This window comes from Clytia hemisphaerica, unplaced genomic scaffold (genome assembly GCF_902728285.1).
Source record: "Clytia hemisphaerica strain Z4C2 unplaced genomic scaffold, Clytia hemisphaerica genome assembly, whole genome shotgun sequence".
NCBI classification, from domain to species: Eukaryota; Metazoa; Cnidaria; class Hydrozoa; order Leptothecata; family Clytiidae; genus Clytia; species Clytia hemisphaerica.
Window position 1 is genome coordinate 399,288 of NW_027104356.1, and position 27,800 is coordinate 427,087.

Below are 27,800 nucleotides of genomic sequence, written 5' to 3' on the forward strand. Positions count from 1 at the left end.
GTGTACTAAAATTCCTTTTTCAAAAATTAGGTGGGGGGGGGGGGTATGTCAAAAATCGTCAAAAAACCTTTTAGTACTCAAATGTGTCTTGGATTTTAGTACCGTAAATTTTGAATGAGACTCACCTGTTTTTCAATTTTTTTCGTGATTTGCTATGAGATTAAATGTTGTCAAGTGTTCTAAAGTCTGTCCAGATATAATTGGCAGTGGAAACAAGAATGCCTGTAACTTTTGATAGTCAGATATAATTATGGAATTTTTTTTGCTTGTTTTAGAGAGTCAAAGGTGCTGTATTTGAATGTATTTTTGGTTGAAAAATTCGCGATTTTTAGTGGTTAAATTTGCGATTGCTAAAATTGAGCTTTTTTTCTACTTATGCTATAATGTTCATTTTTACACCAGTGGTAGTTCAACCTTAGGTTAAGAAGTTTATTAAATTTCAAGGCAAACAGAAAAGTCTTTCAGAAGATATGGGACCCGAAATACCCCTTGGTTGCACTTTTCTGTGAAATATCAAATCTCCAACTTATTACTAAAAACGGGGGTAGTGATATGATTGATAAAACAGTTTTTCGATCATAACACATTTTACGATCCCTTTAATGACCTCATAGCCAAACTGTGTTTAGTGTTTTGGGAATTAGCAAAGTTCTTTAGACTTAAAAATAACAAAGGCAATATAAGTTCATGCTTATCTTTTCAATAAAAACATTATACTGTGATTTCACTTCGTTTCGAAATAATAAATGATACAAATAGCAATACTACCGATGCAGCAACACTTATCATTTTCCAACTTTTAATTGCGCTGTTCAAAAAAGATAACATAACCCCCGTTTTTAGTAATAAGTTGGAGATTTGATATTTCACAGAAAAGTGCTACCAAGGGGTATTTCGGGTCCCATATCTTCCGAAAGACTTTTCTGTTTGCCTTGAAATTTAACAAACTTCCTAAGGTTGAACTACCACTGGTGTAAAAATGAACGTTATAGCATAAGTAGAAAAAAAGCTCAATTTTTGCAATCGCAAATTTAACCGCTTAAAATCGCGAATTTTTCAGCCAAAAATACATTCAAATATAGCGCTTTTGATTCTCTAAAACAAGCAAAAAAAATTTCCATAATTATATTTGACTATCAAAAGTTACAGGCATTCTTGTTTCCACTGCCAATTATATCAGGACAGACTTTAAATATGTTATTAACGTAGGCCATTTTGTAAAATCGCGCACTTTATCAGGTCAAAGCACAGTTTGCTATACACAATATACATGGAAAGTACATCGATTTTGAAATCAAAATTAAGATGATGATTTCAATTTTTTTTTCGATCAGATGTTTTAGAATTTCAGATTTTATAAGTACAAAATTAGATGAATTCTATATCCTACATTATATGTCGATATTAAAGAGCGCCGTAATTCTACAGAAGTCCGTAGAATTAAGAAAATTTATACATCTACTTATCTAGTAGATTTTCTAGTGAGTATGGCCTGGTGGGTCATATTTTTTGCGTGGGTCATTATTTTTTGCGTGGGTTAAAATTCTCTGTGATTCGAAAAAATGCCTTCCCTTAAAATTGGAACTGGTCAATCCAAAATTTTGGATGTGTTTTTACATAACACGTTTTGGTTTATTTTGCATAGCTGTACAGTTCCGTACTTTCTGAATATGGTGAATTTGTTCCAATAAACGAGGTCGGAAAAAATGTTTCCGACAGGGAAGTGTCTTTTTATAAGTGGAATTTTCCCTTTTGGGAGATTTCGAATAAAATTAATACTGTAGTTACGTTTTGTATATACCTAAGAATGGCCGAGTGTTAAAGAACAAAGCATATGGCGACAAAATCTGAAAATTCTTCTACAAAAGTTTTATTCATTAGGCGACCGATTACTAAACAATTTGATTGTTGTTAATCATTTCGACCAACCCACTTGAAATTTCTTTGATTTTAAGGGCATCCTAATATGCAAAATATAATTCTCAGAATGATTAAGAAATTTGCCGAAATTATTGGATTTATTGGATTTGTCTCGATTGTTTTTCTAAATACCCTGCATTCTTATCAAAGAAAAAAAAGCGAAACAAATATTTCTTGAACAATAATCAGCTTTGCTGACGAAAATAACACATTAGTTCTTTTTCTAATAATAATAAAATAAGGATACAAATTTAAGTATTTTACTAAATAATTCTACATAATAAAGTCTATAATAAAGAAATCTATGAAAAATAAGGCTTTCAATTCAAGCAAAGCACAATCCGTTGAAAAGTTGGAAATTTCGAGAAGCAAGATAATTTTAAAATAGTTAAGTAATGTGAAGGCCGTTTTGGCTTTAGTGTAAAATACCCAGAAAAGAACAACTCACTTATTCATATTATAAAGACTTTGTTTTTGTAAAGATCACTCATTTAAATAAAGTATTCATAAATTGTTCCTAAATTATAATTTATAAAAATCTACAAAAACAAAAAAATCTTGGTAACTAAATCATAATTGTCCTTTTTATTAAAAAAACGTGTCGCACGCGATTTCGTGGCTAGCGAGTAGCATGTAGTAGCGTTTTCATCTAGAACCAAAAAGTGAAAAATGTAAAAAATTCCCAGAGTGGCAAAAAGGTATAGAAATTTATACATATTGACCATGATCGGGCATGTACTCTCGGGTACCTAATAGCCGTACCAGAGAGTATGAAACTGAAACAAAAATACTTTGTTCTTATAAAAAAAAAACGTGTAGGTAAATAATGTCTAAATATGGCAACTGTAAAGGCTTTTGTGGATAAATTGGTATGGTTACGAAGACCACGGATGTTGATGACAGGCAGACGGACAGACAGACTTTTAAAAATGTAGGATTGGAGCCTTTTTTGAGGAAGGGAACTGTGGGATGAATTTTTGACAAATCGTCAGGTGAGAAAGTACAGTTCGCATACATACCCCTCTTGAGTAAATAAGCATTGGCTTAAGGGGTTAAAACAGTTGTAAAAGATTCCGATGAGTGAAAAGAGCTAAACAGTCATTGTTGACCTGATTGATCCTTCTTTGAACAATAGGTCTAACCTTGAGGTCAAATAGCTTGTCCAAAGAATGAACCTTTAGCAATAGGCTCAAGGCTGAGGTCGTAAATAAGTTTGATAAAAGAATAGTTCCATTTAAATACTGAGATGGAAAAATCGTCTGAGACGAGTAGTTTGTAAAATGTGATCTGTAGAGATCTTATTTATTGAAAAATGAATGGAAAGTACACTCATTCTTAATTCTCATTTTCTAAATTGCTCGTCTCAGTATAAATAGAGCTAATGAAATATAGAGCCAAAACGAAAGGAGTAAAATCCAAAAAAGTGTAAAATGAAGTTAAAAGTGAATTCCAGTAGTTCATTTCAATTTAAAGCCCGATTTACAATGACTGATGCAGTTAGTAGATCAGTATGTTAAAGGGACATAAATGTACTGAAAAAATTTGTAAACAAACAGTATGCAGCGGGATACAAAATCAAAACAAATGTCACATGTCAAAATAAAAAATACAAACAAATATGGCTGATTTTAACTGATTTTAATCGTTTCAATTGTTTTACAAATTTGTTTTGGGCACATGATTTCAATTGTTCTTTAATGACGCGTGGTTCGCGCAATGTTTACATACATTTTACTGCTTTTAAGTCTCTTTAATCAGCCAGACAAATTGAGTGTCCGCCGTAATAAACAATGATTTGATGTAAAAAACTTGAAAGAGAGAAAACAAATTAAATATTCTTACATAAGTATACAGTGATGGTGTGCCGGTAAAAACATTTAAATATTGAATCCATTATCTCTCATACATTGTTTGTGTGCTTCAATTAAATCCTTGCATCCCTCTTCACCATTTTGCATGATACTAAAAATTCAGAAATATATTTAGTGCATCATTCGGGATATACATAAATATGCTCAATACAAACACGGACTAGGTTTTCAAAATTTACGACATTTACAGTTTGGCGAATTTGCGGAAAAAAAGTTTTTCACGAGCATGAACTTTCGCGAATATCGTTGGGTAAAAGTGATAATTTTTTACCTTAAAAAGACTAAAGACTAAAATTATTGTCAAACTTGAGTTGTTTTTGAAAGCTAAAAATAGTATTTGAAAATAATAACAACCCTAACTGACCCTAAAGTTTCTGATTGCGAAAGTGAAAAGTAGGCCGACCCTATATTTTAGTCTATTTTGGAGTAAATTTTGGGGCAATTCCCCATACAAAGGAAAGGAGGTAACTATTGAAATTTCATTAAGGAAGATTGAAAGCTTTTTACTACCCCATGATTAAGCCCTACACTTATCCGTTGGCTTAAAAGCGCGATCGATTTTCAGGATTAAGGTCAAAACAGCAAGTCGAGACTTGCTAGGGAACAGTTTATTATGTAAAATGGGTGGTTTATTATGACATCTTTTCACAACCTTTATCTTTATCTTTCAAAGAAATTATATGAAATAACTTCAGATTTGAAATTTGATAAGATTAAAAAGTGTCTGAAGTGAGCTTTACAGTTTATGACAGGTTTAGAAACTGTATATTATAACTATAAGAAAGGATATTAAATAATCAGATTACGCCACTCTTTACACGTGAGTTTCATATCATTTGAACTTGTCTCTAGTTTTTTAAATTGTTTTGAACAAAAAAATAGCACCCATATTAAGAGAGGTCACATTTCTTTTAGCAACGTGACCACAAAATCCCTGCAGAAAAATTTTCTTATCAGTTGCAAACTTCAAAATGATAACTTTTTGAAGTTTTTAGCACACAAGTGAAATTTTCTATGCTTGCAAGTGCCAAGTGGAAAAAAAGTATGATTTCTAATAATGAGAAAATTATTGAACATATGCAAGAGAAATTGATAAAAAAGCAAATAAACTTACCATTCGTCTCTCACTTTTTTGGTCTCAGGGCAAGCACAACAAGGCTTTAACTTTTCTTTTGCTGGTGCACTCTCGGCAGCAATTTCTGGTGTGGCAGCAACAACAGTTTCAGACATTTTGTTATTAATATTTTCTATTGTTCAACTCACTAAAAATTAAAGTGAAATCTTGTAATCAAAGAACTAAGAATTTCACCATCATTTTGGCTTACATTCAACTTCTCGGACTATAGTCCATTCACATCAAGTGTGTATTCTTCTTGCTACTATGTAGAAACCCTATTCAAGGAAAATACTCTCAATTTTGCTGACACAGAAAGATTGCATATTTGAAGCGAATGGAATTTGAAAACATATTCTAATAATTTGAATGCTGTAAACACATGTACTTCTCATGAATTATAAAAAATAATAACAAACATATTTTTGAAGAGCTTCCTGGATCGTCCGGGGAGTTTCTGTAAATAGTTTCCGACTTCCCAAATCCTTAGCAAATAAAAGTTTCCATAATTCCTGGAATGTTTACTTTAAGGGAAGAAATTTTCGCGGGAATTTAATTCTGCGGTTCAGCGATTTTCAAAAAATTTGCGGGAATTCAATTTCGCGGTTTCAGGATATTTTTGGCCAAAAGCGTTATTAAATAAGCAAAATACCTGTTTTATGGCTTGAAATAGTACGAATTTGGGGGAATGCGTGAAATAAATTAAATTTTGCGGATTGACGATTTTATAAAATTTCGCGGGAACTTAATTTCGCGGTTTTAGGCAAAATCCGTGAAAACTGCGAAATTTTGTTCCTGCGAAAATTTCTTCCCTTAAGGTACAAAAATCTTTCCGGCTTCTATTCTAAAATCTTTGGAAAAGTTTTCCTTTTTTTTTATCTTCAAAAACATTTCTCAGATTTCAGAAGATCTGGCAAAGATATCAGATTTGGCTTTCTTGAATTGTTCTCCCACACAAAATGCACATACAAAGTTGAAGAGTCTGCAGATTGCACCATATACAATATATAAAGACTTATGCTGATGATTGTCGTCCATACGGGCGGCATGAAACTTAAAGTTCTGACACAATAAACAAAGTCTTTCTTTTAATTTGAACAAGCTCTGATATCATCGAGCACTCTCAGCAGATAAGAAGAAAATGGACTTGTATCAAAGACTTGTATATAAAGTTGAAGGTTAAGAAAAATGATTTTGACTCAAGAGATTGATTTATTGGCACAGGGTTGAAATAAGAAAGTGTGTAGAAAGTTAGTAGAAAGCTAAGAAAGAGCTCAGATAAGGACAGGAAAGTATCTAACTGGAAAATTTTGGTTGGTTCTCCTTCAGAAAGCAATTGAGTTCTAATGCAGTGAATGTCACAAAAATTTCCCCTCCTGTCCCCTCCAATGTCTTTAATAGGTGTTTTCGGACCCTCAATTTATACTACACGTTTTTTTTTATAAGGAACAAGTTTATAAGGAACTCGAGGCTGAAAATGGTTCAAAAAATAAGGAATAGTTAAGGAACTGCTCAGGCTGAGAATAAATGGATTTGAAAATAATGTACCTTATTGGGACTAATTTGACCAAATTTTAATCTTTCAAGGGGCAAAAAGTTCAAAATTTCCTATGTACTAAGGAACTCGATAAGGAACTTTGAGACTGAAATTCTCTGTAAAAATAAGGAACTCCAGGTTCAGAGCAAAGTTAAGGTTCCTTATTAAAAAAAAAACGTGTACCACGCTGTACCACGCAATCATGGAATTATTTTTTAAATTCACACATTCATGCAAGTTTTTAGAGCTTCATTCAAACCTAATTTTTTAGAAAATCAGGGAAACATAAAACTTGCACGTCATTAACGGAAAAAGAGAAAAATTCACTTATCCAAACAAAACACCAGACGGTGTCAATCGAACAACTTCGAACAAAAATCGCAATCGAACCAATCGAACGTAATCGAATGCGATCGAATAATTGCGATTCGATTGTCGAACGTAATCGAATCTCAATCGAACGGCCGATTCCTGGGTAATATTCAATTGCGTTCGAGTAAGGTTAGATTGGTTCGATTGATTGTTGACCATGTTCGATTGGTTCGATTGATTGTCAATTACATTGAATTAATCTTTGTTTCCGTTTGATTACGATTAAGCTTGATGAGTTTGATTGCGATTAAATTAAATTGGATCACTCTGTTTGAGCTTCTTAGCGTGGGCGGCTGAGCGCTTAAGTACCATACTAAAGCAAATAAAATCTAATACAATTGAATCAATCGAAGGTAATTGAATACAATCGAACGTAATTGAAGCAATCGAACAGCAAATCCTGAGTAATATTTGATTACGATTCGATTGCATTCGACAATCGAATTGCAATTATTCAATTGCGTTCGATTGATTCGGCGTTCAATTCGTTTGATTGACAACGTCTGGAAAACAGCACAGATTCACGCATTCACACAGGGAAAAATTGGATTTTAATGTTCACACAAGTTTTTTCAATTTTCACGCCTTCACGCAACCAAAATAGTCAATTCAGGGAGGCCTTGCACTTATCTCAATAGCCTAGAATTCTAGCTTAATTATGAAAAAACAAATTTACTACTTATATTAGACTATTAGACTCCCATACATCAAGTTGCCTTCCTCCAAGTTTTTCTACCACTATTATTTTGCATTATTTAGCATATTCACATTTCTTTCACCCCTATAACTTTTGGTCAGAAAAGTTGGAAATAATTGTACTTGCACTGTTTTGAGACAATCATGACTTTTTTTACCTGGGAACATAACTAATTTTCCAGTTTTTCCTCAGAAATTCCACAATTGTGGATTGATCCTCTGATAGACCTTTTTTTAAAGAGTCAGCCATGTTGAATAATTATGTACTCCAGCATAAAAACATTGATACAGCCATGCATAATTACTGTATCATGCATATTTTAAAAATTAGGCATGGCTGTATCATTATTTTTATGCTGGAGTACATAATTATTCAACATGGCTGCCTCTTTAAAAAAAGGTCTATTTTGGGAAAAATTACCTCGTCAATTTCTTTGAGAATTTTTCGCCTATATAAGGCAGTTGGACAGTTCCAGAAAAAAACCATTACCTTCTGTGGAGGACAGGGTTTTTTGGATTTTATTTTCACTTGGAAATCCTGAGAAATTTGAAAAGGGTTTTAGAAAATCCAGGATTTCCTCATTATTTAGTCCAGGCGTAGTTAATCGATATAATTGATAATCTTGAGTAATCGATAAATAATTGATAAGTAATCGATGGATTAGATATCGATTAACCGATAGAATCGTTAGGTAATCGATACTAAAGATTTTTTCAAAGCTCGATTATTTATCGATCAATTTTGTCATCAATTGTTTAACGATTATAGATGGATTATACTTCGATTAAATTAAGTATCGATTAAAAATCGATCGGCTATGGATCACAGCTGTCGGTCACGATCGATATATTATCGATAACGATACGTGAGCAAAGATAAGTAAATAATTGATAAGTAATCAATGCACGAACGATAAGTAATCGTCGAGTGTTAACAATCAATACATGATTGATAAGTAATCAATAGGTTGTATGTAGTCGATATGTGATCGATAAGTAATCGATAGCTTGGAAATAATCGATCGCTGATCGATACTCAGGATTTTTTGAAGGTCTGATTACCTATCGATTCTATCGGTTAATCGATATCTAATCCATTGATTACTTATCGATTGTTTATCGATTACTCAAGATTATCGATTATATCGATTAACTACGCCTGGTTTAGTCATATGTATCGAAAAATCCATAAAATTTGCTATTTTCAGTGCCAAATATTGGAAAATCCATAAAATTTGCTCTATTTTCTTGCCTGTAAAAAAATTTTTGAATGTTACGGAAATCCTGAAGTTTTTCAAAAGTAAATTGTTACGGAAAATCCATGTCATCCACAGGGTGTTGGGGACAGACTATAACTTGAACAGCCCATTTACTATTATAGCGAAAAAAAAGGGCAAAATTTGCAAAAATTGCAAAAGTTTTCTGCCGCAACATACGCCTAAGGTAAGGGGTGATTTGGGTCTCAAATGTCTTCCACACTCAACTACATAAGATTTGGTAAATGATTCCAGACCTCTTGCAAATCTTCTCCAACTGAAAATCAGTAAAACAAAACCAAGTAAGCTAATCAGAAATTCTGAGCTCCCTCTGCCTCTCCTTTGCTTCTCAAGTTGAATTTGGCTTACTCTGACCGAGACGAGTTATGAAACCTCTTTGTATGAAACAGTTTGTCAGCATGACTTGACTAGTTGTGGAACAACAAAACATTCACTTTCTAGGTAACAGCCTAAAAGCGAAATTCATAACAGAAAATGCTGACACACGTGCACTCTCCTTCTGTCATGCTTCCAGGCATGCATCTGACGATTACGTAACTTTTCTTGATTTATACTTTCCAATTTTTCGGGCGTCGAACAAAAAACCGGGGAGAATACTCGAAACGGAATATCGGAATACCGTTCGCCCACGTGATCGAATCAACGCGGGAATTTAGATAGACAGATCGATAGACAGCCAAACACAGAGACCAGAAAGTGAAAGCAACTGCCACAACAGAAACTGAGTTATCTTCTTTCTGACAGTCTGAAGAAGAAATGGTAAGGATTTATTTATTTAGTTCTAGAATTGATAATCTATTAAAACTATCATAATGATGAGCTACAATAAGCCATAAAGTGCTAAAAAAGTTTTAAAGGTATTTATGTCGGTGTTTTAGAAGTTTTGAGCCACTAGCACTAAAAACACCTCATCGGAAATTCCACCTCCTCGCGTTGTTGCTAAGCAACACTTTTCCGGGAGGTAAACAAAGCGCGATATTGGATATTGCGGTTTTCAGGCAAAAAGCCTTACAAAACACCCAAAACAGTATAGACCTAACTGTTCATACAAAAATTACAGGAAACGCATATTTGGACTTTGAACCCTATGCTGCACTCAAGCACTTGAGCCAAAATCCCGCAAAGGCGGGACAAAAATCAGTTTTTCGAAGTTTGCAAAAAAACGCCACATAGAAGATCTTTCAAATTCAGTATGTGAATAGAGCAGTAAAAAATACAACTTTTCTATTTTTCCTTTTTTTTGCAAAAGTTCTAGGAATGAAAATAAAGGGATAATGATAATTGAATACTATCCATTGATGATCCGCGGCACTATCGTAAAGCTAGAATCACTTCGCGTACACTTCGCTTGAGAAAATGATTGACAGATTGAAGTTTTTCATCCCCGCGGCGCGCGCCGCGCGGGAGCTCGGGCGCTATGCGAGAGTTCTCGGCTCAATCCTCGGACCGCGCTAAAATGGTAAACTGAGCTGTGATAGATCATTTCGATGGAAGTTGTTGGAATGTTTACAAGGCTCTTGACAGAAAATCGTTTGTTTTATTGTCAATGATGACAGTGTGGTTATTAATTTTGTTAGATCTGACAAATTGATGTTTGTAAGTGCACTTAATAGTTTTGATTCCCATTGAATAATCATATTCTGGTTTCCATGTTATTAGATGCTGTTTTAGAGCTTTAGGTCTACACTGCAAAATATTGATCGGCAAGTACAAAACGCCTACTACCTACTACACATTTTTATAACGCATATAGCTTTATCACGGTAAATATATTTATCTATCTATCTATCTATCTTAATACTTACTACTTACTACCTATTACTTACTACCTACTGTAAAATAGCTCAAAACGGCTCGAAATATTACCTTTAAAATATTCAGCATGTTAAAATTAGCAAAATCGGAAACTTAGGTGGTAAAAAAGTTAAAACTTCTTCTTTCATCGTACTACTTTCAGTGTAGCTCTAAAGCTCTAAAACAGCATCTAATAACATGAAAACCAGAATATGATTCTTCAATGGAAATCAAAATTATAAAGTGCACTTACAAACATCAATTTGTCAGATCTAACAAAATTAATAACCGCACTGTCATCATTGACAATAAAACAAATGATTTTCTGTCAAGAGCCTTGTGAACATTCCAACAACTTCCATTGAAATGATTTATCACAGCTCAGTCTACCATTTTTAGCGCAGTCCAAGGATTGAGCCGAGAACGCTCCGCGAACTTCTGCGCGGGTGAAAAACTTCAATCTGTCAATCATTTTCTCAAGCGAAGAGTACGCGAAGCGATTCTAGCTTTACGATAGTGCCGCGGGTCATCAATGGATAGTATTCAAGAGCCATTTTCTGTAAGAATCAGGCAGGTCGAGGAAGTGATATCCTCAGATATTGCCAATTTTTGGATATATTGCTCAAATACATGAAAATAACATCATGTAAAAATTTTTTTGAAAAATCTTTTTTCGTTCCCAAGATATGGGCCTTTAAAATTTGGGCCAATTTGCCCAAAAAAGTGCTCTTTTGATAAATCTTTGACTTCAAGAGCAATTTTAGACATGATCAAGCCTAAGATTCATTTCAAAACATATTTTCCTGGAAGAAATCCATGGGTACTTTGAAAAAATGGCATTTTGAGAAATTTTTTTTGACCCCATGGCTAGAAATCATTGCCTGAAATCACAACATTTCTAATTTTGAATAGATTTTGAGAGCAATTAGCTGGCTTGGCCACAAGTGTCACATTGATATTTTTGTATTTTTCTGAAGTCTTTATGGTCATCTTTAACTTTCAATTAAAATTTTCATGTGACACTTAAGGCCACGCCCTAAAATGGCAGTTAAAGATAGCTTTTCACTCAATTTTTAGTATTTTCAATGAGCTTTTAAAGCCATGGCCCTAAGTTCCACCACTAAAACAAACCATTTTTAGTTAGTGTTTTGGCTATATTACCTGATCCTAAAATCAAACCCATGTGCTCCAATACCATTTTTGCACAATTTATCTTTGAAAATATTTTTAAGTCATCAAGACTTAGACATTGTTTTTCCCTAGCAACCAGGCATCCAGCTTTATCAAAATTTTCAAAACTGTTTCCTAGTGGTTCCAGACCATGGTAAATGTCTTAGATTGCAATATCAAACTCTTGGACACAATTTTCACTGAATTTTATTGCAAATTAGGGTCGCAGAGACAGAAATAGCAGACCCCAACAGGTAACGAGGAAGCAACTTTGGCTGATGCTTGTTGCAAAACCCTAAATCAAATCAAATTGATTCTAATGTTTTTAACATTATTGCAGAGGAAATACTAATAGAAAATTAAGTGGGGGTACTTATCATAGAAGTTGAAGGTTCTTTTAACAGGTGAAATGAGGCTTTTGACAAGAAATTTCACCACTAAGGAAAAACGCTAAGTCTCTTGTTTTTCATTGTTTTCAAATGCTAAAAATTATTTGCAATTGATCTTTGAAGGGAAGTCTCTTCTTGCATTTCATACCTTTGTACTGTTTTATCATTATATATACTACACAGACCTAGAAAAGAACTTTGAAGAAAGTTATACTGCCTTACATATACACTATAAGAGGAGGAGAGGATACAGAATTTACTGTAGTTAAAGTCCATCTGTAAGGCAGTATAACTTTCTTCAAAGTTCTTTTCTAGGTCTGTGTAGTATCTATAATGATAAAACAGTACAAAGGTATGAAATGCAAGAAGAGATTTCCCTTCAAAGATCAATTGCAAATGATTTTTAGCATTTGAAAACAATGAAAAACAAGAGACTAAGCGTTTTTCCTTAGTGGTGAAATTTCTTGTCAAAAGCCTCATTTCACCTGTTAAAAGAACCTTCAACTTCTATGCTAAGTACCCCCACTTAAATTTCTCTTAGTATTTCCTCTGCAATAATGTTAAAAACATTAGAATCAATTTGATTTGATTAAGGGTTTTGCAACAAGCATCAGCCAAAGTTGCTTCCTCGTTACCTGTTGGGGTCTGCTATTTCTGTCCTTGCAAACCTAATTTGCCCTAAAATTCAGTGAAAATTGTGTCCAAGAGTTTGATATTGCAATCTAAGACATTTACCATGGTCTGGAACCACTAGGAAACAGTTTTGAAAATTTTGATAAAGCTGGATGCCTGGTTGCTAGGGAAAAACAATGGGTTGCTAAGGGAAAAATTGTCTAAGTCTTGATGACTTAAAAATATTTTCAAAGATAAATTGTGCAAAAATGGTATTGGAGCACATAGGTTTGATTTTAGGATCGGGTAATATGGCCAAAACACTAACTAAAAATGGTTTGTTTTAGTGGTGGAACTTAGGGCCATGGCTTTAAAAGCTCATTGAAAATACTAAAAATTGGGCGAAAAGCTATCTTTAACTGCCATTTTAGGGCGTGGCCTTAAGTGTCACATGAAAATTTTAATTGAAAGTTAAAGATGACCATAAAGACTTCAGAAAAATACAAAAATATCAATGTGACACTTGTGGCCAAGCCAGCTAATTGCTCTCAAAATCTATTCAAAATTAGAAATGTTGTGATTTCAGGCAATGATTTCTAGCCATGGGGTCAAAAAAAATTTCTCAAAATGCTATTTTTTCAAAGTACCCATGAATTTCTTCCAGGAAAATATGTTTTGAAATGAATCTTAGGCTTGATCATGTCTAAAATTGCTCTTGAAGTCAAAGATTTATCAAAAGTGCACTTTTTTGGGCAAATTGGCCCAAATTTTAAAGGCCCATATCTTGGGAACGAAAAAAGATTTTTCTTAAAAAATTTTACATGATGTTATTTTCATGTATTTGAGCAAAATATCCAAAAATTGGCAAAATCTGAGGATATCACTTCCTCAACCTGCCTGATTCTGCCTGATTTTTACAGAAAATGGCTCTCACAATTATCATTATCCCTTTATTTTCATTCCTAAACCTTTTGCAAAAAAAAGGAAATATAGAAAAGTTGTATTTTTTACTTCTCTATTCACATACTGAATTTGAAAGATCTTCTATGTGGCGTTTTTTTGCAAACTTCAAAAAACTGATTTTTGTCCCGCCTTTGCAGGCCTTTGCGGGACTTTGGCTTAAGTGCTTGAGTGCAGCATAGGGTACAAAGTCCAAACATGCGTTTCCCGTAATTTTTGTGTGAAGAGTTAGGTCTACACTGACTTTGAAGACTTCAAAATATTTTCTATCTTTTATTTTGTTTATGACTTTTGCACGCGCTTTTTCTATAAAGTTTAACGGACACACTTCTTCGTAGAAGAGAAAAATATTTCCTTCGCACAATAACTTATTCATTCATGTATAAGAATCGATAAATCTAAAAAATTGAAATACTTTATAAGTAAGTAGAGCCTTATGTTCCCGCCTATGTTTCACTGGGTACTTGCTGAAAATCCTTTGACATGTCTTGACTGACAAAATGACCCTTTTGAACCAAACTATTGACAGTCGGAACTACTACATAGAAATGGCAACTATTGCCTTAACGGGACTTTTGCACGCGCTTTTTCTATAAAGTTTAACGGACACACTTCTTCGTAGAAGAGAAAAATATTTCCTTCGCACAATAACTTATTCATTCATGTATAAGAATCGATAAATCTAAAAAATTGAAATACTTTATAAGTAAGTAGAGCCTTATGTTCCCGCCTATGTTTCACTGGGTACTTGCTGAAAATCCTTTGACATGTCTTGACTGACAAAATGACCCTTTTGAACCAAACTATTGACAGTCGGAACCACTACATAGAAATGGCAACTATTGCCTTAACGGGAAATATATCCTGAACGGGAAGGTGAAAATAACCCAAAAAGGAAACTGTTTCCAGATTGAAAATTTCATCACTTTTCTGTTTCCCGTTGTGATCAAGAACTTTTCATTGTTCCCGAACGGGAAGTTGAATTTTTGTAAACAAAGCAGATTTTTGTTTTCCCGATCAAGAAGAAGTTTCCAAATCGGGAAGTTTTTAATTAGGAATGGGGAAAGTAGAATTAAGAAGTGATTACCCGGTGGATTTCTTAACTACCGGGTAGGTATTTATTATTGAAAGGTATTTATTTACCCTCTTTTACAATAGGCATCAGTTATTTACCTTCCACGACCATTTCCGGAGTGCGCAGAGGTCACATTCCCGATCGGGATACTGGTCAACTTCCTGATTCCGAAACTCTATCCATTTCAGGAAGTTTTTCACCTTCCCTGATTGACAGGGTTTTAAATAGGACCTTTGAAGACTTCATTTTATGTAGCAAAAATTCTTATTGTGCTCAATAAGATGCTTTCAGTATCGCAAGGTAGAAATTTTCAGTAGGAAAATACTACAAAGAGCTGTTTTAGAGGTGTCAATTTGACCATGTCAAAGTATTGACGAAATGAAATTTTTGATAGAAATATTGACACAGTTATTGAATATAAAGCTTCGCAAACCAATTCCAAAAAATATTTTGGCACCATTTGATATGATGCAGATCATACAACAGGATAGAAATTGACCCCCTATTTATATTACAGAGCCTCTTTTAGACATTTATACGTGTATTCTTATCAGTCTTATAATAAGAGTCATACGAGGGATTAGATTTAGGAAAAAGGAAAGTTCTTATAATAAGAGTCATAAGAGAGAGTAGGTTTAGGAAAAAGAAAAATCAAGATAATGGCCTTTTGTTTTATACTTCAGTATACTTATATGAGGCGAAGAGAATATTTACTCACTACATAAATATGATAAATATTCTTTTAGATAACACTTTTTTCAAGTAAATATAAAGCAAAGACTTGTGTGTTAGCATTCAGGCATTCAGATAATACAAAACCAATTTTTTTAGAATAGAGATTTCGAAAAGGCGAAGGAGAGTTCTGGTCTGTAAAGTATCCAAACGGAGTAGGTAGTAAGTATTAAGTAGTAGGTAGTAGGCGTTTTGTACTTGCCGAAATATTGATGCCAAAAGAGCCTCCAAATCAACTGAAGAACTACCAAAATTGTTATTTTCTCTTTCTTATAGCTTCTGCTAGCACTCCAGGGAATAAGGTGGGTTCGCGGAGGTCAAAATTCTTGCAACGTTACAAATCATTTTCATAAGCTCATTTTGGGCTCAAACGAAGCGTATAACTAAGTAGAATGAGATTCAGTCTAGGCAGATATTTTTTTATTTTGAAATTTTGCGTAATTCGAAAAAATCCTCAATTTTGCGATATTTTGATGACGTCATAAAAATTGAAATTGCAATAACTTTTGATAGAATCATCAAAATAATTTCAAATTTTCACTAAAGATGCATTTTAATGCAAATTTTCAAAATATTTCAAAAATTTTTTAAAACCTTGATGACGTCATCATATATATTTTAAAGATTTCAGTTTTTTGGCCGTAAAGTGATGACCTCATCAAATTTCAATAAAATTTTTTTTTAATCTTGAAAACATTAAGTTTTTTTTTTACCTTAAGTTTTGAGATTTTTTCCAACCCCCTTGCTTATTCCAAATCCCCCGGCTATTAGGTACCCGAGAGTACTTACCCATGTCTTCTGATGAAACCCTATTTTAATGATTGGTTATGTTTGATAAACTTTAATGATGAAATTTGCAGCTGTTGTTTGTAATTTTAATTTTGTTTACCTTTTTAGCAATGGATAATGATACAAAAAAGACTTTCAAGTATCTTTTTGACCATCTAACTGAAGATGATCGCAAGCTTATTGAATTGCATCATAGCTCGCATATTGGTGAGGGAAGTTTTGAAAAATGTAATGGCATTCTTGACGTTTTGAAATTATTACATCAAAGAGGAGTGCTCAACAACCGACAGCAAACACTCATACTTCTCAATTCAATTGGCAGGAAAGATTTAGTGAAAGGTGCTGATATCAGCTTATCATTTATAATGGATTATGCTGTAAAAATGCTAAAATATATCTAATTTTTTGAGCATTGAATTGTTAAATTGTTTTGAAATATTTCATGTGCCTTTTAAAGAACCCCCTAACAACCCTGGAAAGCACTGAACTAATTTTTTGTTCAAAATTCAAAACTGCTGACAAATTCCAGGCTTTTTGGTGTTTTATGTATTAAAGACTACTCCACAACAGATTTTATGATATTTTTCACCGTAGCATGTAGATTTCCTTGTAATTGAGTTTGCAATATGTGAATCTGCTAATTTTCTCCTTCAATTGTCTTATTATTCTTTTGTTTTCCTCTCAGGTTTGGATAAAGAGATCAGTGACTCAACTCACAAGTAAGTTTGATCAATTAAGATCTGTGGTGTCATAAAAAGATTGTAGTGAAGCTGTACGATAATGATCTTGTAATTGGAATTGTATTGATAATTTCTTTAACTTTTAACTTGCCTAAAGTATATCAAGTGATCTAAGGATATTGGCTGAACCTGTTTAAAAGTCTATTCCATAGTTTTCTTCAAAGCTTTAAAATAGGGTTTGTGATATTGCATGAAAATGCTGTTAAAATTCTGATTCTCTTTCTGTTAGTAAACAAAAGTAAAGGCCTGTATTTTCCTTTAGGTTCAAAGTAGTCAAAACATGTGGAGGAAAAGTGGTTCTGAAATCGCCAGTCACAATCCAAAACATCACAGAAATCATCATCACCCAGACTGAGGACCCTTGGGAAAGCAAGAAAATTGATCCAGCTTCCTACACATTGACTGGAACCAATCATGATGTCGTTGAGCTGACTTTACCAAGTAGAAAGAAGTGTTATGCACTCAATGTTCTTGCTAATGGTCCTGACGGAAAACAAATCAATGTGGTGTGCGATAATTTGGCAATCTATTGTAAGTTCATATTAAAAAGGATGTACATGTGTAGGTTATTGTTTGTATTCATCATAGTATGAAACCCCCCTTTTTTAAGGGGGGGGGATCCGAGTTTTCAAGGAAGGCTTTATAGGGGGGGATGGGCAATTTTCCAGTTAAAATGGGGGGTTTGAGCTTATAGGGGGGGATCAATATAAATGGGGGGGGGGGGACAGTGACTTTTTGGTTAAAAAAATGTTTTTTTTATGTTATATGTTAATTTAAGTCAATAAAATTTAATATCACATAATTTCGACTTATCTGATTTATTCTCACTGCACTCTGTTTTGAATCAGATTTTGTTTTTCCTTGTTTTTTAACTATTGCCAATAAAAATGTTCGAATTTTGTGTTTGAACAAAAGCGTTTGAACCCCGGCTTGGACCCCTGTAAATGGTGCGGGATCAAAAAATTTTAAAAATAGGGGGGATACCTTTATAGGGGGGGATGAAATATTAATGGGGGGGTTCAGACCCCTCTGCACACATTGTTCATGCAATTGTTCACAGTATTCTTTCTCTGAAATCAAAAGTTGAGTTATTCTGACAGTTGGTAAGTCAAACAAAAACTAATTTATATCCTTACAGGGGGTGGACAAACATTTCCAGAGGGCATTCTGAGAAGAATTTCCAAGGGGGTATTTTTTTTCATTTTTCAAGGGAGAAAAAGGTTATTTCAAAACATACAGTGTGTAAAAGACTGATTTTAGTTTGTCCACCATCACTTTAAAGGTATGAAAAGAGTTTTTCCAAGGGTTCTTTTGCTAATTTAGCCATCTTCCAGGGGTTATCCACATATTTCTAAGAATCATTTTTTGACTTGAAAAGGTTCGTCCACCCCCTCTGTATGGAAATTTAATGACACAGCCCAATTGAAAATGGGAGCATCTGTTATGGCAATGGAGAGATGGAAAAAATTTAATGTCTTATCATTGCCTCTTTTAGAATAAGACCCTATAAACCATAATTTTTAGTTTTGTCTATCTCTTCTCAGACGACGCTGAATGTGGTTTCATCACGTACGATGACAACGATTTCCTTTTGATTGCACACAACAATGGTACACCTGAGAATGTCCATTTCTTTCAACCACCCAAAGATGTGAAAATGGATGACAGCCCTTGCCAAAGAGTCCTCAAAGGTATTTTTGTGAGTGTTTCCTGATCGTTGTAGACAAACACATTTTTTCCTATAGAGGCCTGTGTAAAGTGAAATTTATCTTCCAAACTCCTGATACCAACAAAATTCTTTCCCGAATAAGTTGTTATGGTAAAGGCTAAAATTGTTTAGAGATTTGAAATTTTATCCCATTTGGTATAAAATGATGGAGCACCATTATGAACAATGGGAATTTAATTATGTGAGTTAAGTCTCTTATTAGTGAATATTCTAAAATTTTCTTAATTCCGAAATGGCAAAAATGGATTGTTCAATGGATTGATCGGGTGATTATTCATCAAGAAACGCACTAAGTGTTATCATTCTTTCTCTTAGGTGCAACCAAAGCTGCCAAAACTATTGGAGAATTTAAAGAGATGGCTAGAGACTTGTTCAAAGATAATGAATATGTTTCACGCTTCCCACCAAGTAATGAATCCACCAATGATAGCATCAATACATTTGTCGATTCCCTTGAGAAACTGCCTTTGTTCAAGGAGACTCGATTCTTTATTGGTTATGACATTATTGAGCATTTGAAGTTGTTCGAGTATGGAGAGGGTTCTTGTTCAGTGAATTTTGAGAATCTTCTCTTTTTCTTGAACCCAAAGGATGGTGTTTTTGGTGTTTTAAAGTATGTGGACAGCCAGGAAGAAAGTATCCTGCAAACCGCGTTGGACGAGTGTAATACGGTGTTGAATTCCTGTCTAGCTTTGTATGGTGAACTGTTCAAGAGAACCTATATGCTGCTATATGGTGGAGTCGTCGTTCCGAATATCAGTCGTGTTGATCTGAAGGAGAGTAGCTATCGCTGCTTAAATGAAGACTACTCAGATCTTGGTAACAGAAGAAATGTTGTGTTTATAACCAAGGAGGATCTGGAGTCGCCAAATAAGTTGAAATCATGGTGGAATAGAGTGAAAAAGATATTCCGTCAGGAGAGAAAAGATCGTGGTGTAGGCAGCAAAATGGATGTCTCCAAAGAGTTTAATGACATATCAAGCCAGATTGTAGCAGTGATGTCTCTCCATCATCAATCTCTACCGAGAATGACCAAGGATGTCAAGGATAGAGTTACAAACCTTCTCTTGAATAAAGATCAGTTGAAAATCTTACAGACGAGACAATCACGTTTTAAAGTTATTGAAGGTCCTTTTGGGAGCGGAAAATCACTGGTATTAAAGGCTCTGGCTAAGAAACTTCACCTTGAATCCAATAATGGTCAAATCTTTTACATCTGCTGGGATCCGTATAGTCTTATTGAAGCTGAAGTTCACAACAACTTTGAAGCCTTAAAGAATAACGAGAATATCGACGGTACGAATCTGATCTGTTTGAATTTCAAGGAGCTTTCTGAAGTCATCGACGATTTCAAAATCGAGGAGCTTTTACAATCTTTTGGTACAATTAAGGAACCTTTAAACAAGTTTCTGGCGTATTGTAGAACAGATGACGGGCCTGTTCACCTGCTTATTGATGAATTCCCAGGAGTTAACGTTGATTCTGAAGTTTGTGAGGAAATCAAGCATCATTTAACGAAAATCGATAACAGATCAACGCTGGTCATCGCTCTTCAAAGTACCGATAAAAGCTATGAGATACGTAGTCAAGCAACTGATTTTCCAGTACCCAAGGAGAATCTGACCAAAGCTGGTTTAAAGACTTTTAAACTAACCAAGAGCATGAGAATGTGTCATAATCTATATCAATTGATTCAGATTGCCCAAAAAGAAGTTGTTGATTCGAATCTCCCTATTGCTGCAGAGGACAACATATCCACTTCGAGACGCCGAAGAAACTTCTCTGGATCACTCTCAACAAACACCAGAGAAGACTTGCTCACATCATCGCAAACGGAGGAGAATTCTGAGCATTCTTCAGGATTCGGCAGCTATGAAACGAATACACCTTTACAATCTCCACCAAGCAGTGACCAAGAGAAAACTCCGATGAAAGCAAATGTTGGTAAAATCCATGAGCCTGAAGTTGTCTTAAAGACATTATTCGATTCACTCAAGAGGCAGCCCTCTAAATCTTTACGTACCAAATACAAGTACCCGAGAGGAGCTAGTGGGCATGATATCAACTCTCATTCCAAACCACAGATCCTTCATCTTCCAGAAGAGTTTGACTACAATTTAGAATCAATTTGCCTGCTCGGAGCTGTTTTCGACAGAATATGTTTGGACGAGAACCATCACTGCACCATTATTTGCAACGATAAACAAGAACTTTCTATGGTTAAAAAGGCTCTGAGAACACTCGGTAGAGATTATGTTGACTATGCTGATTATTTGAAAGGTTTGCTTCCTGATCGCAAACGAAAGTTAGATGTTATGCAGAAACTTTCAGAGGATTCTTTCATCTTGGTGACTGACTACAGGAGTTTCAGAGGCTGTGAAACTGATCATTGTGTGACATTTGTCAGACCTGAGGAATCTTATACTGATCATGTTTTAATTGAGATTCTAACGAGAGCCATTACTAAAATTGATTTGATTGTATACCCTCAAACCGCTGCTCAACCAGATGCAAACACTGTCAACGATTCCCTATCAAAAGTCTTAAACGCGTGGAAAGGATACCCTGATTTTGTGTCTACACGAATTTGTGGGGCCTTCAGTTTAGATCGACAGACAAACCAAATGGACTTTAAGATTGATGAAGAAGAACACAAAGTACCGTTGGAGGAAGTCGTATGGGATGAAACGATGCTTGAGCCAACACTTGACGACAACAGTGGGATAAGGTTAGATTTCATCTTAATGTCATTTAATGTTGTTTTTTTCTATAAGCATAACGTTTATAAGCCTATGCAGGCTCAGTTTTTAGTACCTAAAAATTGCTCTATTTTTTAAGGACAATAGAATGCTAAGCATAATGCGACCCTGATATAGGGGTAGACACTTATTTTTAAAAAATGTATCATCTGACAGTTTAAATGGCGAGAAGATATTTTTTGACTTACTCCTATTTTGACTACCTAATAGACTTCGTTACCAGAGGATTGGGAATTTTCTCTTAATCAATAACTGTTTAGTTTAGGTCAGCATGGGTAGTATTTAGGCAACCTGCTGCTCCTACTGATAGAGAGTGACTTCATATCTTCTTTAACACTACCCTTTCTAATCCGACGTTCTACTGAATACGCTCCATTACTCGATAATATTGAAAGTCGCCGTCAACAAGAAACTCTCATAAACGGCGCTATACATTCGATACACTCCCTTTTTCGATGAAAATACAATTCCCTTTTGAATCAGAGAGCATCGTCAACTGTATTGCTTAACTTTATGCAATTATATGTCGGGTGTTTCTTCTTCAGGCACTTGAAGCAAGCAGTTGACAAAGTGATATGTGGCGCCGAACAGACGAACAGGTACCATCCCTTTTTACCTTTCCCAAGACATGGAGTAAACTTTTGAGTGCAATCTGATATCAAATACTTTAATGGGATAAACTTTCGCGGGGATTAAATTTCGCGGATTTGGGTGTCATCCGTGAAAATCCGCGAAATTAAGTCCCAATGGAAATTTGGAAGGACCTCATCCGCGAAATTAAGTACCCGTGAAAACTTTAAAATCTTTCTTCGATCCGCGAAATGTTCTAATTTCTATCGTCGTTTTCTCGTCCCGCAAATCAGACTACTCAAACCCGCTTTGAAGAAAATCTCTTCGTTATTATTTTTTCAAATTTTCGAACACTATAATATATTAAAATTTTAAGAGTTCTGTTTGCTACCCCGATTTGGAATCACTTTAGAAAACTTAGATTTTATCCTGATCCGCGAAATTACGCGAAAAATCAGGGAACTCCTCATCCGCGAAATTAACCCTGCGAAAGTTTATCCCATTAAAGTATTACAACCCTGTTGTTACAGAAACCAACATCTATCAGAGGTTGGATCTTTATTTTTCGAAAGACATACTTTGGTCAAAGGTTTGAAGGAATGAGCTCAATGTAAGAATTGTTTTCATTAACAGGAAAGGAGACCAACTTGTGGAGTGCGTTTCAGATGTATCGATGCAAACTCCAAACCAACCTAATAAAATATATAGAAAAAGGTATTCAACCAATTCTTCACCCCTGTCTCTGTACCCCTCTGTTGTACCTCGTTGTACCCTTTGTAGTTTTGTATTGTTGACTGAAATCATGGTTACGTTTATAGTGTTCTGAAATATCTTTTCAACGGTATATAAATTCATATATTTCAAGCATTTGTTGAAAAATAGCAAGCAAAACAAGTTTTTGTCCACACACTCAAAAACCGAATGGACTTTAAAAGTAAGTTTCGCAGTGGAGTGAGGAGGTCAAGTCTTCAGTAGATTGGAGTCTACTTTGGCTTTTTGATAATCTGATTGTTGAGTTAAGTGAATAACTCGTCAGTCAGTCCACCAAAGGCTTTGAGTAACTTCCAGTTTGATTTTTACTTTGATACTCCAGTTTGGTTTGGCTTATTTTAAGCTGGCGTTTTTAAACCTGTTGTTTTTATTTTTAGGCGCAGTGAGGAGGCTGCAGAAGCCTCTGCTGAAAAGAAAGCGAAAATGTAAGTCCAACGCGAGACTTGTATGTCTACTAATACTTTTCAAACTTTAGAAGTTACTCTCGGGTACCTAATAGTCCCGGCTAATTTTTCAAAAATTTTCCAATAAGGACATTTTTTTTCCAAACCCCCCCCCCCCCCGCTTATTAAGTTTTAAGATTTTTTCCAACCCCCCTGCTTATTTGAAACCCCGGCTATTAGGTACCCGAGAGCAGTCACATAACACGACTTTGTTTCAAACGTATTTACAAAAAAAGCAAAATATTATGCTTTAGGGTGATTTTAGCTGAAAAGTGTTGTAAAAAAGAGACTAACGACAGCGATTTCTGTATAATTTTCTTGAATTTTATGCAAATTGTTGAGATTTAATTTAATTTTTGGGGGATATAACTTATACTCAAACCAGATTTGCAAAAAGGGCAGCTCTGGTGAATTTGTAAGGTTTGATCCGATTTAGTATTCATTTCTCAACCTTTAGGCAAACCAATGAAAGAATGGACGAGCTCAAAAGCAAAAATCGATCGATCGATCTTGATGAAAAGAAAAGGTGAGAATAATAAATGCTGTTGATGAGATTTCTTTATCTGTTAAGCGAGCCAAATCGGCGATTCTATTTATTTGCTATCTTCAGGCTCAAGGCTCAGAAGTTTTATTGATAGAGACAGTATTTTTCGAGTTTTAGGAGTTGCTAGTTGCCGAGTTGCTTCAAAATCTACGGTGACCAAAAATTCTAAAAATTTCAGTTAAAAAAGTTCAGTTAGCTGAGACTAGAAGACACTAGCCTGTAACTGACTCCTTTTCTAGAGCGTTTTGTCAATTACATAATAGTGACCTGCACGGCTGCACTGACTATTTAGCTTAGGGAAGTGAAACTTTGTTCAAAAATATTTGAAATTTAAAATTATCCACAATCAAATTTAAAATCAGATTTTTAACTGTTAATTCTGTGATAACCAGTTATCCCACGTACAGTTATTCTTTCCCAGATTGGGCTTTTCCATTAAATTTCTATACAGGGGGGAAGAACCCTTCAAGCCAGAAAAAAGATTCTGAGAAATGTGTCGATACCCCTTGGAAACTGGCAAAATACGCAAAAGAACCCTTGGAAGAATTCTTTCCATACTTTAAAAGTGAGGGTGGACGAGCTAAAATCAGTCTTTTACCCCCTGGACATTTTAGAATAACCTTTTATCCCCTGTAAAAATGGAAAAATGGTCCTTTATGCCCCCTAGAAATTTTTCTCCGATTACCTCCTGGAAATGTTCGTCCACCCCCTGAATGGATATATGTAAAATGGAATGCACGCGTGTTTTTTCAACGTTTACCTAATGTTCATTTCGTCCATATAACACTGTATAACATTAAATGAACGTTGAAACAACGTTGTGAGTCAGCTGGGTCATCTCGAAAAAGTCTTCCCAAAGTTTGTAAACACCTTTTTTATATAGCTACGCATTCGAGAGAACCATCAATATCGGAGCATGGTCCGGATTTGCAAAGACTTTCCTACCACCTGACATCGAAAGATTTTCGGATGAAAAAAGTTTGGATTTTGTCAACTTCATCGCTACATTCGAGCAAGCCTTGAAGATCATCAAATGTGGATTAAACGTTTCGTATGACGGAGTATCCGTTATCAATTGTAGTGAGATGAACCGTGACGAGTTTCGTGATCTTCGGCTACTTCCGTTATACCCATCATCCGGAATTCCATTGGCGTTTTCGAGCGACGGGAATGTGTCATATGCCTCACAGTTAGATGCCGGGTTCAATATTTCACTCCTGAATGCGTATTATGTCGATTTTGTTGAGTTTCGTAATCAAATGAATGTGCATGTTTTACTGACGACTAAAAGGTATGAGAATTTAGCTCCGGTTGATCTTGAGGATGCAAAAGGTGCCATTTTCAAGAAGGATAATAAATACTATTACAACACCCAATGGAATGCGAAATTTATTACTGTAAACTTTTAACCGACGCACAGATTCCATACTCCACAGCATCCTTTGTTCGACCCACGAGAGTACCAAAGGAAATCATTGACTGTAAAGAAACGCCCAAATTTCAACCGGTTTTTCTTGATCATACTTTAGGCTGTTTGTTTTTCACGTACCTTGAGTACGAGTCGCAATCGAGTAACGGTAAAATCCGATTCTTGCCGATTGACGAATCTCTGAAATCGCAATTTCTCGATGAAATAAACAAAAATATCAATTGATGATAAAGATGATACTTCAGACACTAGTGAGCAGTCTGACCAGTTAATCAACCAGCTTCAGATGCCGCGTACCTTTCGAACGGGAGTCAGTATCGATAACGAGGACATTCATGTTCTAAAATGCTTGGATAACGCTTTCGCAACAAATTTTTCTGTGCCGCAGCCACATCTTTGTATTCGGAGAATTCTGGAGATTCTGACCGGGTATGTCAAATCATCTAATACCTTCAAGAATTCTTTACCAGTTAGTAAAACTGTTTTGGTTTTTGCGAACCAGTTTAACGTACGCCTGGGCATGGCTATCAGGAAACAGATTCGAGACTTTGTGTTTAGAATCCATGGAAAGTGAACATTGAAGGACATTTTTAAATTGGTCACTACTCTCTATACTTCGTGTTGCTAAAGCTTTTGTTTTACATATCGTCACAAAAGGAGAAACTTTTGCGATATTTGTCTAGTTTGTGAAATTTCTTGATAGGAACAATAATTATTCTTGAAAGTTGTAATTAATTCTCTCAGAAATCGGTCATAATACCTTCAAGAATTCTTTACCAGTTAGTAAAACTGTTTTGGTTTTTGCGAACCAGTTTGACGTACCCCTGAGCATGGCTATCAGGAGACAGATCAGAGACTTTGTGTTCAGAATCCATGGAAAGTGAACATTTCATGAATTTTTTTTATTTTTCACTATATGCCTCCGTATTTGTGTTGCTAATAAATCTAGTCGTACCAAAAGACTTAAGTAAGCGAGTTTTACTGTTTCATTCAAGTTTTCTTCGGTCGTAAATACCTTCACAAAAAGAGAAACTTTCTTGATATTTGCCTAGTTCGTGAAATTCCTTGATAAGGCTACTAATGATTTACCCACTGAACATCAAAAGTTTTGATTTTTTGTGTTTTTTACTTTTTTTACTTGTCTTTGTTTGGACAGGATTCTTTGATGATCGGTCAACCTCGTTCCCTGCGTATTATCAACATTTTATGCTTACTGATAGCACTAGATATTCTCTAGCGTCGATAAGTAACGTAAATAAAGCCTGGGATACACGGGGACGAGGTTGGCGATCGGTGAATTTTGGCTTTTCAGCTAGAGCAAGTTTTTGTGTAAATATAATTTCGTGTTTTATCGTTCCGTTTTTGCTTTTATTTTTAAAATGTTTTTTAGATAGATTTTTTAAATACGATAGATTTAAATATCTTTATCTTTTCGATCAAAAGAGATCCACAAGTGTAGTCTCAATTATTTGCATTTCTTTTAATTTTGTATATTCACACAAAGTATCGTTAGGGGCCACTGTCGTTTGGGTCCACTCACATCATTTTTTCCACGGCTAACACTAATTCCAAGCAAGAAAGTACACACTAGACACAAGTAGACACTCTGAAACTCCTGATTTGTTAGGGAGCATTCATTTACAAAAACACTACAAATTTGATTTTAGTGGTATTTTAGAGCCACCTGTCCTGTCCCAGAGGAGTTTTTTCCTGCTCAAAATATTTTTCTGATACCAACTTTAGCTAAATTTTTTTGAAATCCCAACATTGTCTGGCCTCCAAGTCTTCTGTTCTTGAAACACAACCGCCTGGTCTCTCAAGATCAAAAGAGAACCTATTTGACCTCCTACCATAAATTTTCCTCTTGATTTAAAAGTTTTCTTAACATCGCTTGAAAAATGACTAAAGTTTGGGATATTTTGGTCCATTGGCAAACTTCGAAGGGGTCTAGGTTACTGAATTTGTTGTAATATAAGGGCTATGATGAATCATTCATATCAAAACTATAAAACTAGGTTAAGAACATCCAAAGGCTTCAAAGAATTTGGTAGTTCTTATAAAAGTATTGTTTAAAAAAATGTATAAGTATGTGTATATTGTTTATACTTCACGTCAAACCTCGTTTCCTGCGTATTATCAGCTTTTTGATGCTTATTGATAGCGCTACGTAACGCATAAGATTATGTAATTCAAAAACAAAACGTCAGATTTCATTTGTTCCTGGATTTGAAACCATTACATTGGAGTAATGACGGTAAATATTGTAAGGTAAATATTAATAATATAACCACTAGACCTCATGATCATAGAATCTACAATATATTGGCTTGAAATAGGATAAAACTGGCACGACCCGAAAAACGTTGCTAAGACTTGAACATGATGAGAAATTGTAGAGTTAATATTGCTAACTCGAACGAAGAAAACTATAAGATTAAGTAATGTATAGATTGCTGTGAGGTTACCGATTGTAGAAAAAAAAATTAGATATAACGTGTATAAAATAT

The 27,800-nt window shown here is 34.8% G+C and overlaps 1 protein-coding gene and 1 long non-coding RNA gene across 2 annotated transcripts; one reads left to right on the plus strand and one right to left on the minus strand.

The window, feature by feature from the left end:
• Positions 1-2,511: 2,511 nt before the first annotated feature.
• Positions 2,512-3,796, minus strand: LOC136818176 (uncharacterized). Its single transcript, XR_010848211.1, has 2 exons — positions 3,763-3,796; positions 2,512-2,569 (listed from the first exon to the last, which is right to left on the minus strand). It is a non-coding gene; the product is annotated as an uncharacterized lncRNA (long non-coding RNA).
• Positions 3,797-9,417: 5,621 nt separating this feature from the next.
• Positions 9,418-26,706, plus strand: LOC136818272 (uncharacterized). Its single transcript, XM_067074653.1, has 11 exons — positions 9,418-9,546; positions 16,417-16,647; positions 16,994-17,027; positions 17,311-17,579; positions 18,593-18,739; positions 19,093-21,505; positions 22,082-22,135; positions 22,740-22,820; positions 23,255-23,302; positions 23,778-23,846; positions 24,748-26,706. Exons 2-11 carry the CDS (start codon positions 16,419-16,421, stop codon positions 25,271-25,273), a joined length of 3,870 nt encoding a protein of 1,289 aa, XP_066930754.1. The 5' UTR covers positions 9,418-9,546; positions 16,417-16,418; the 3' UTR covers positions 25,274-26,706.
• Positions 26,707-27,800: the final 1,094 nt, after the last annotated feature.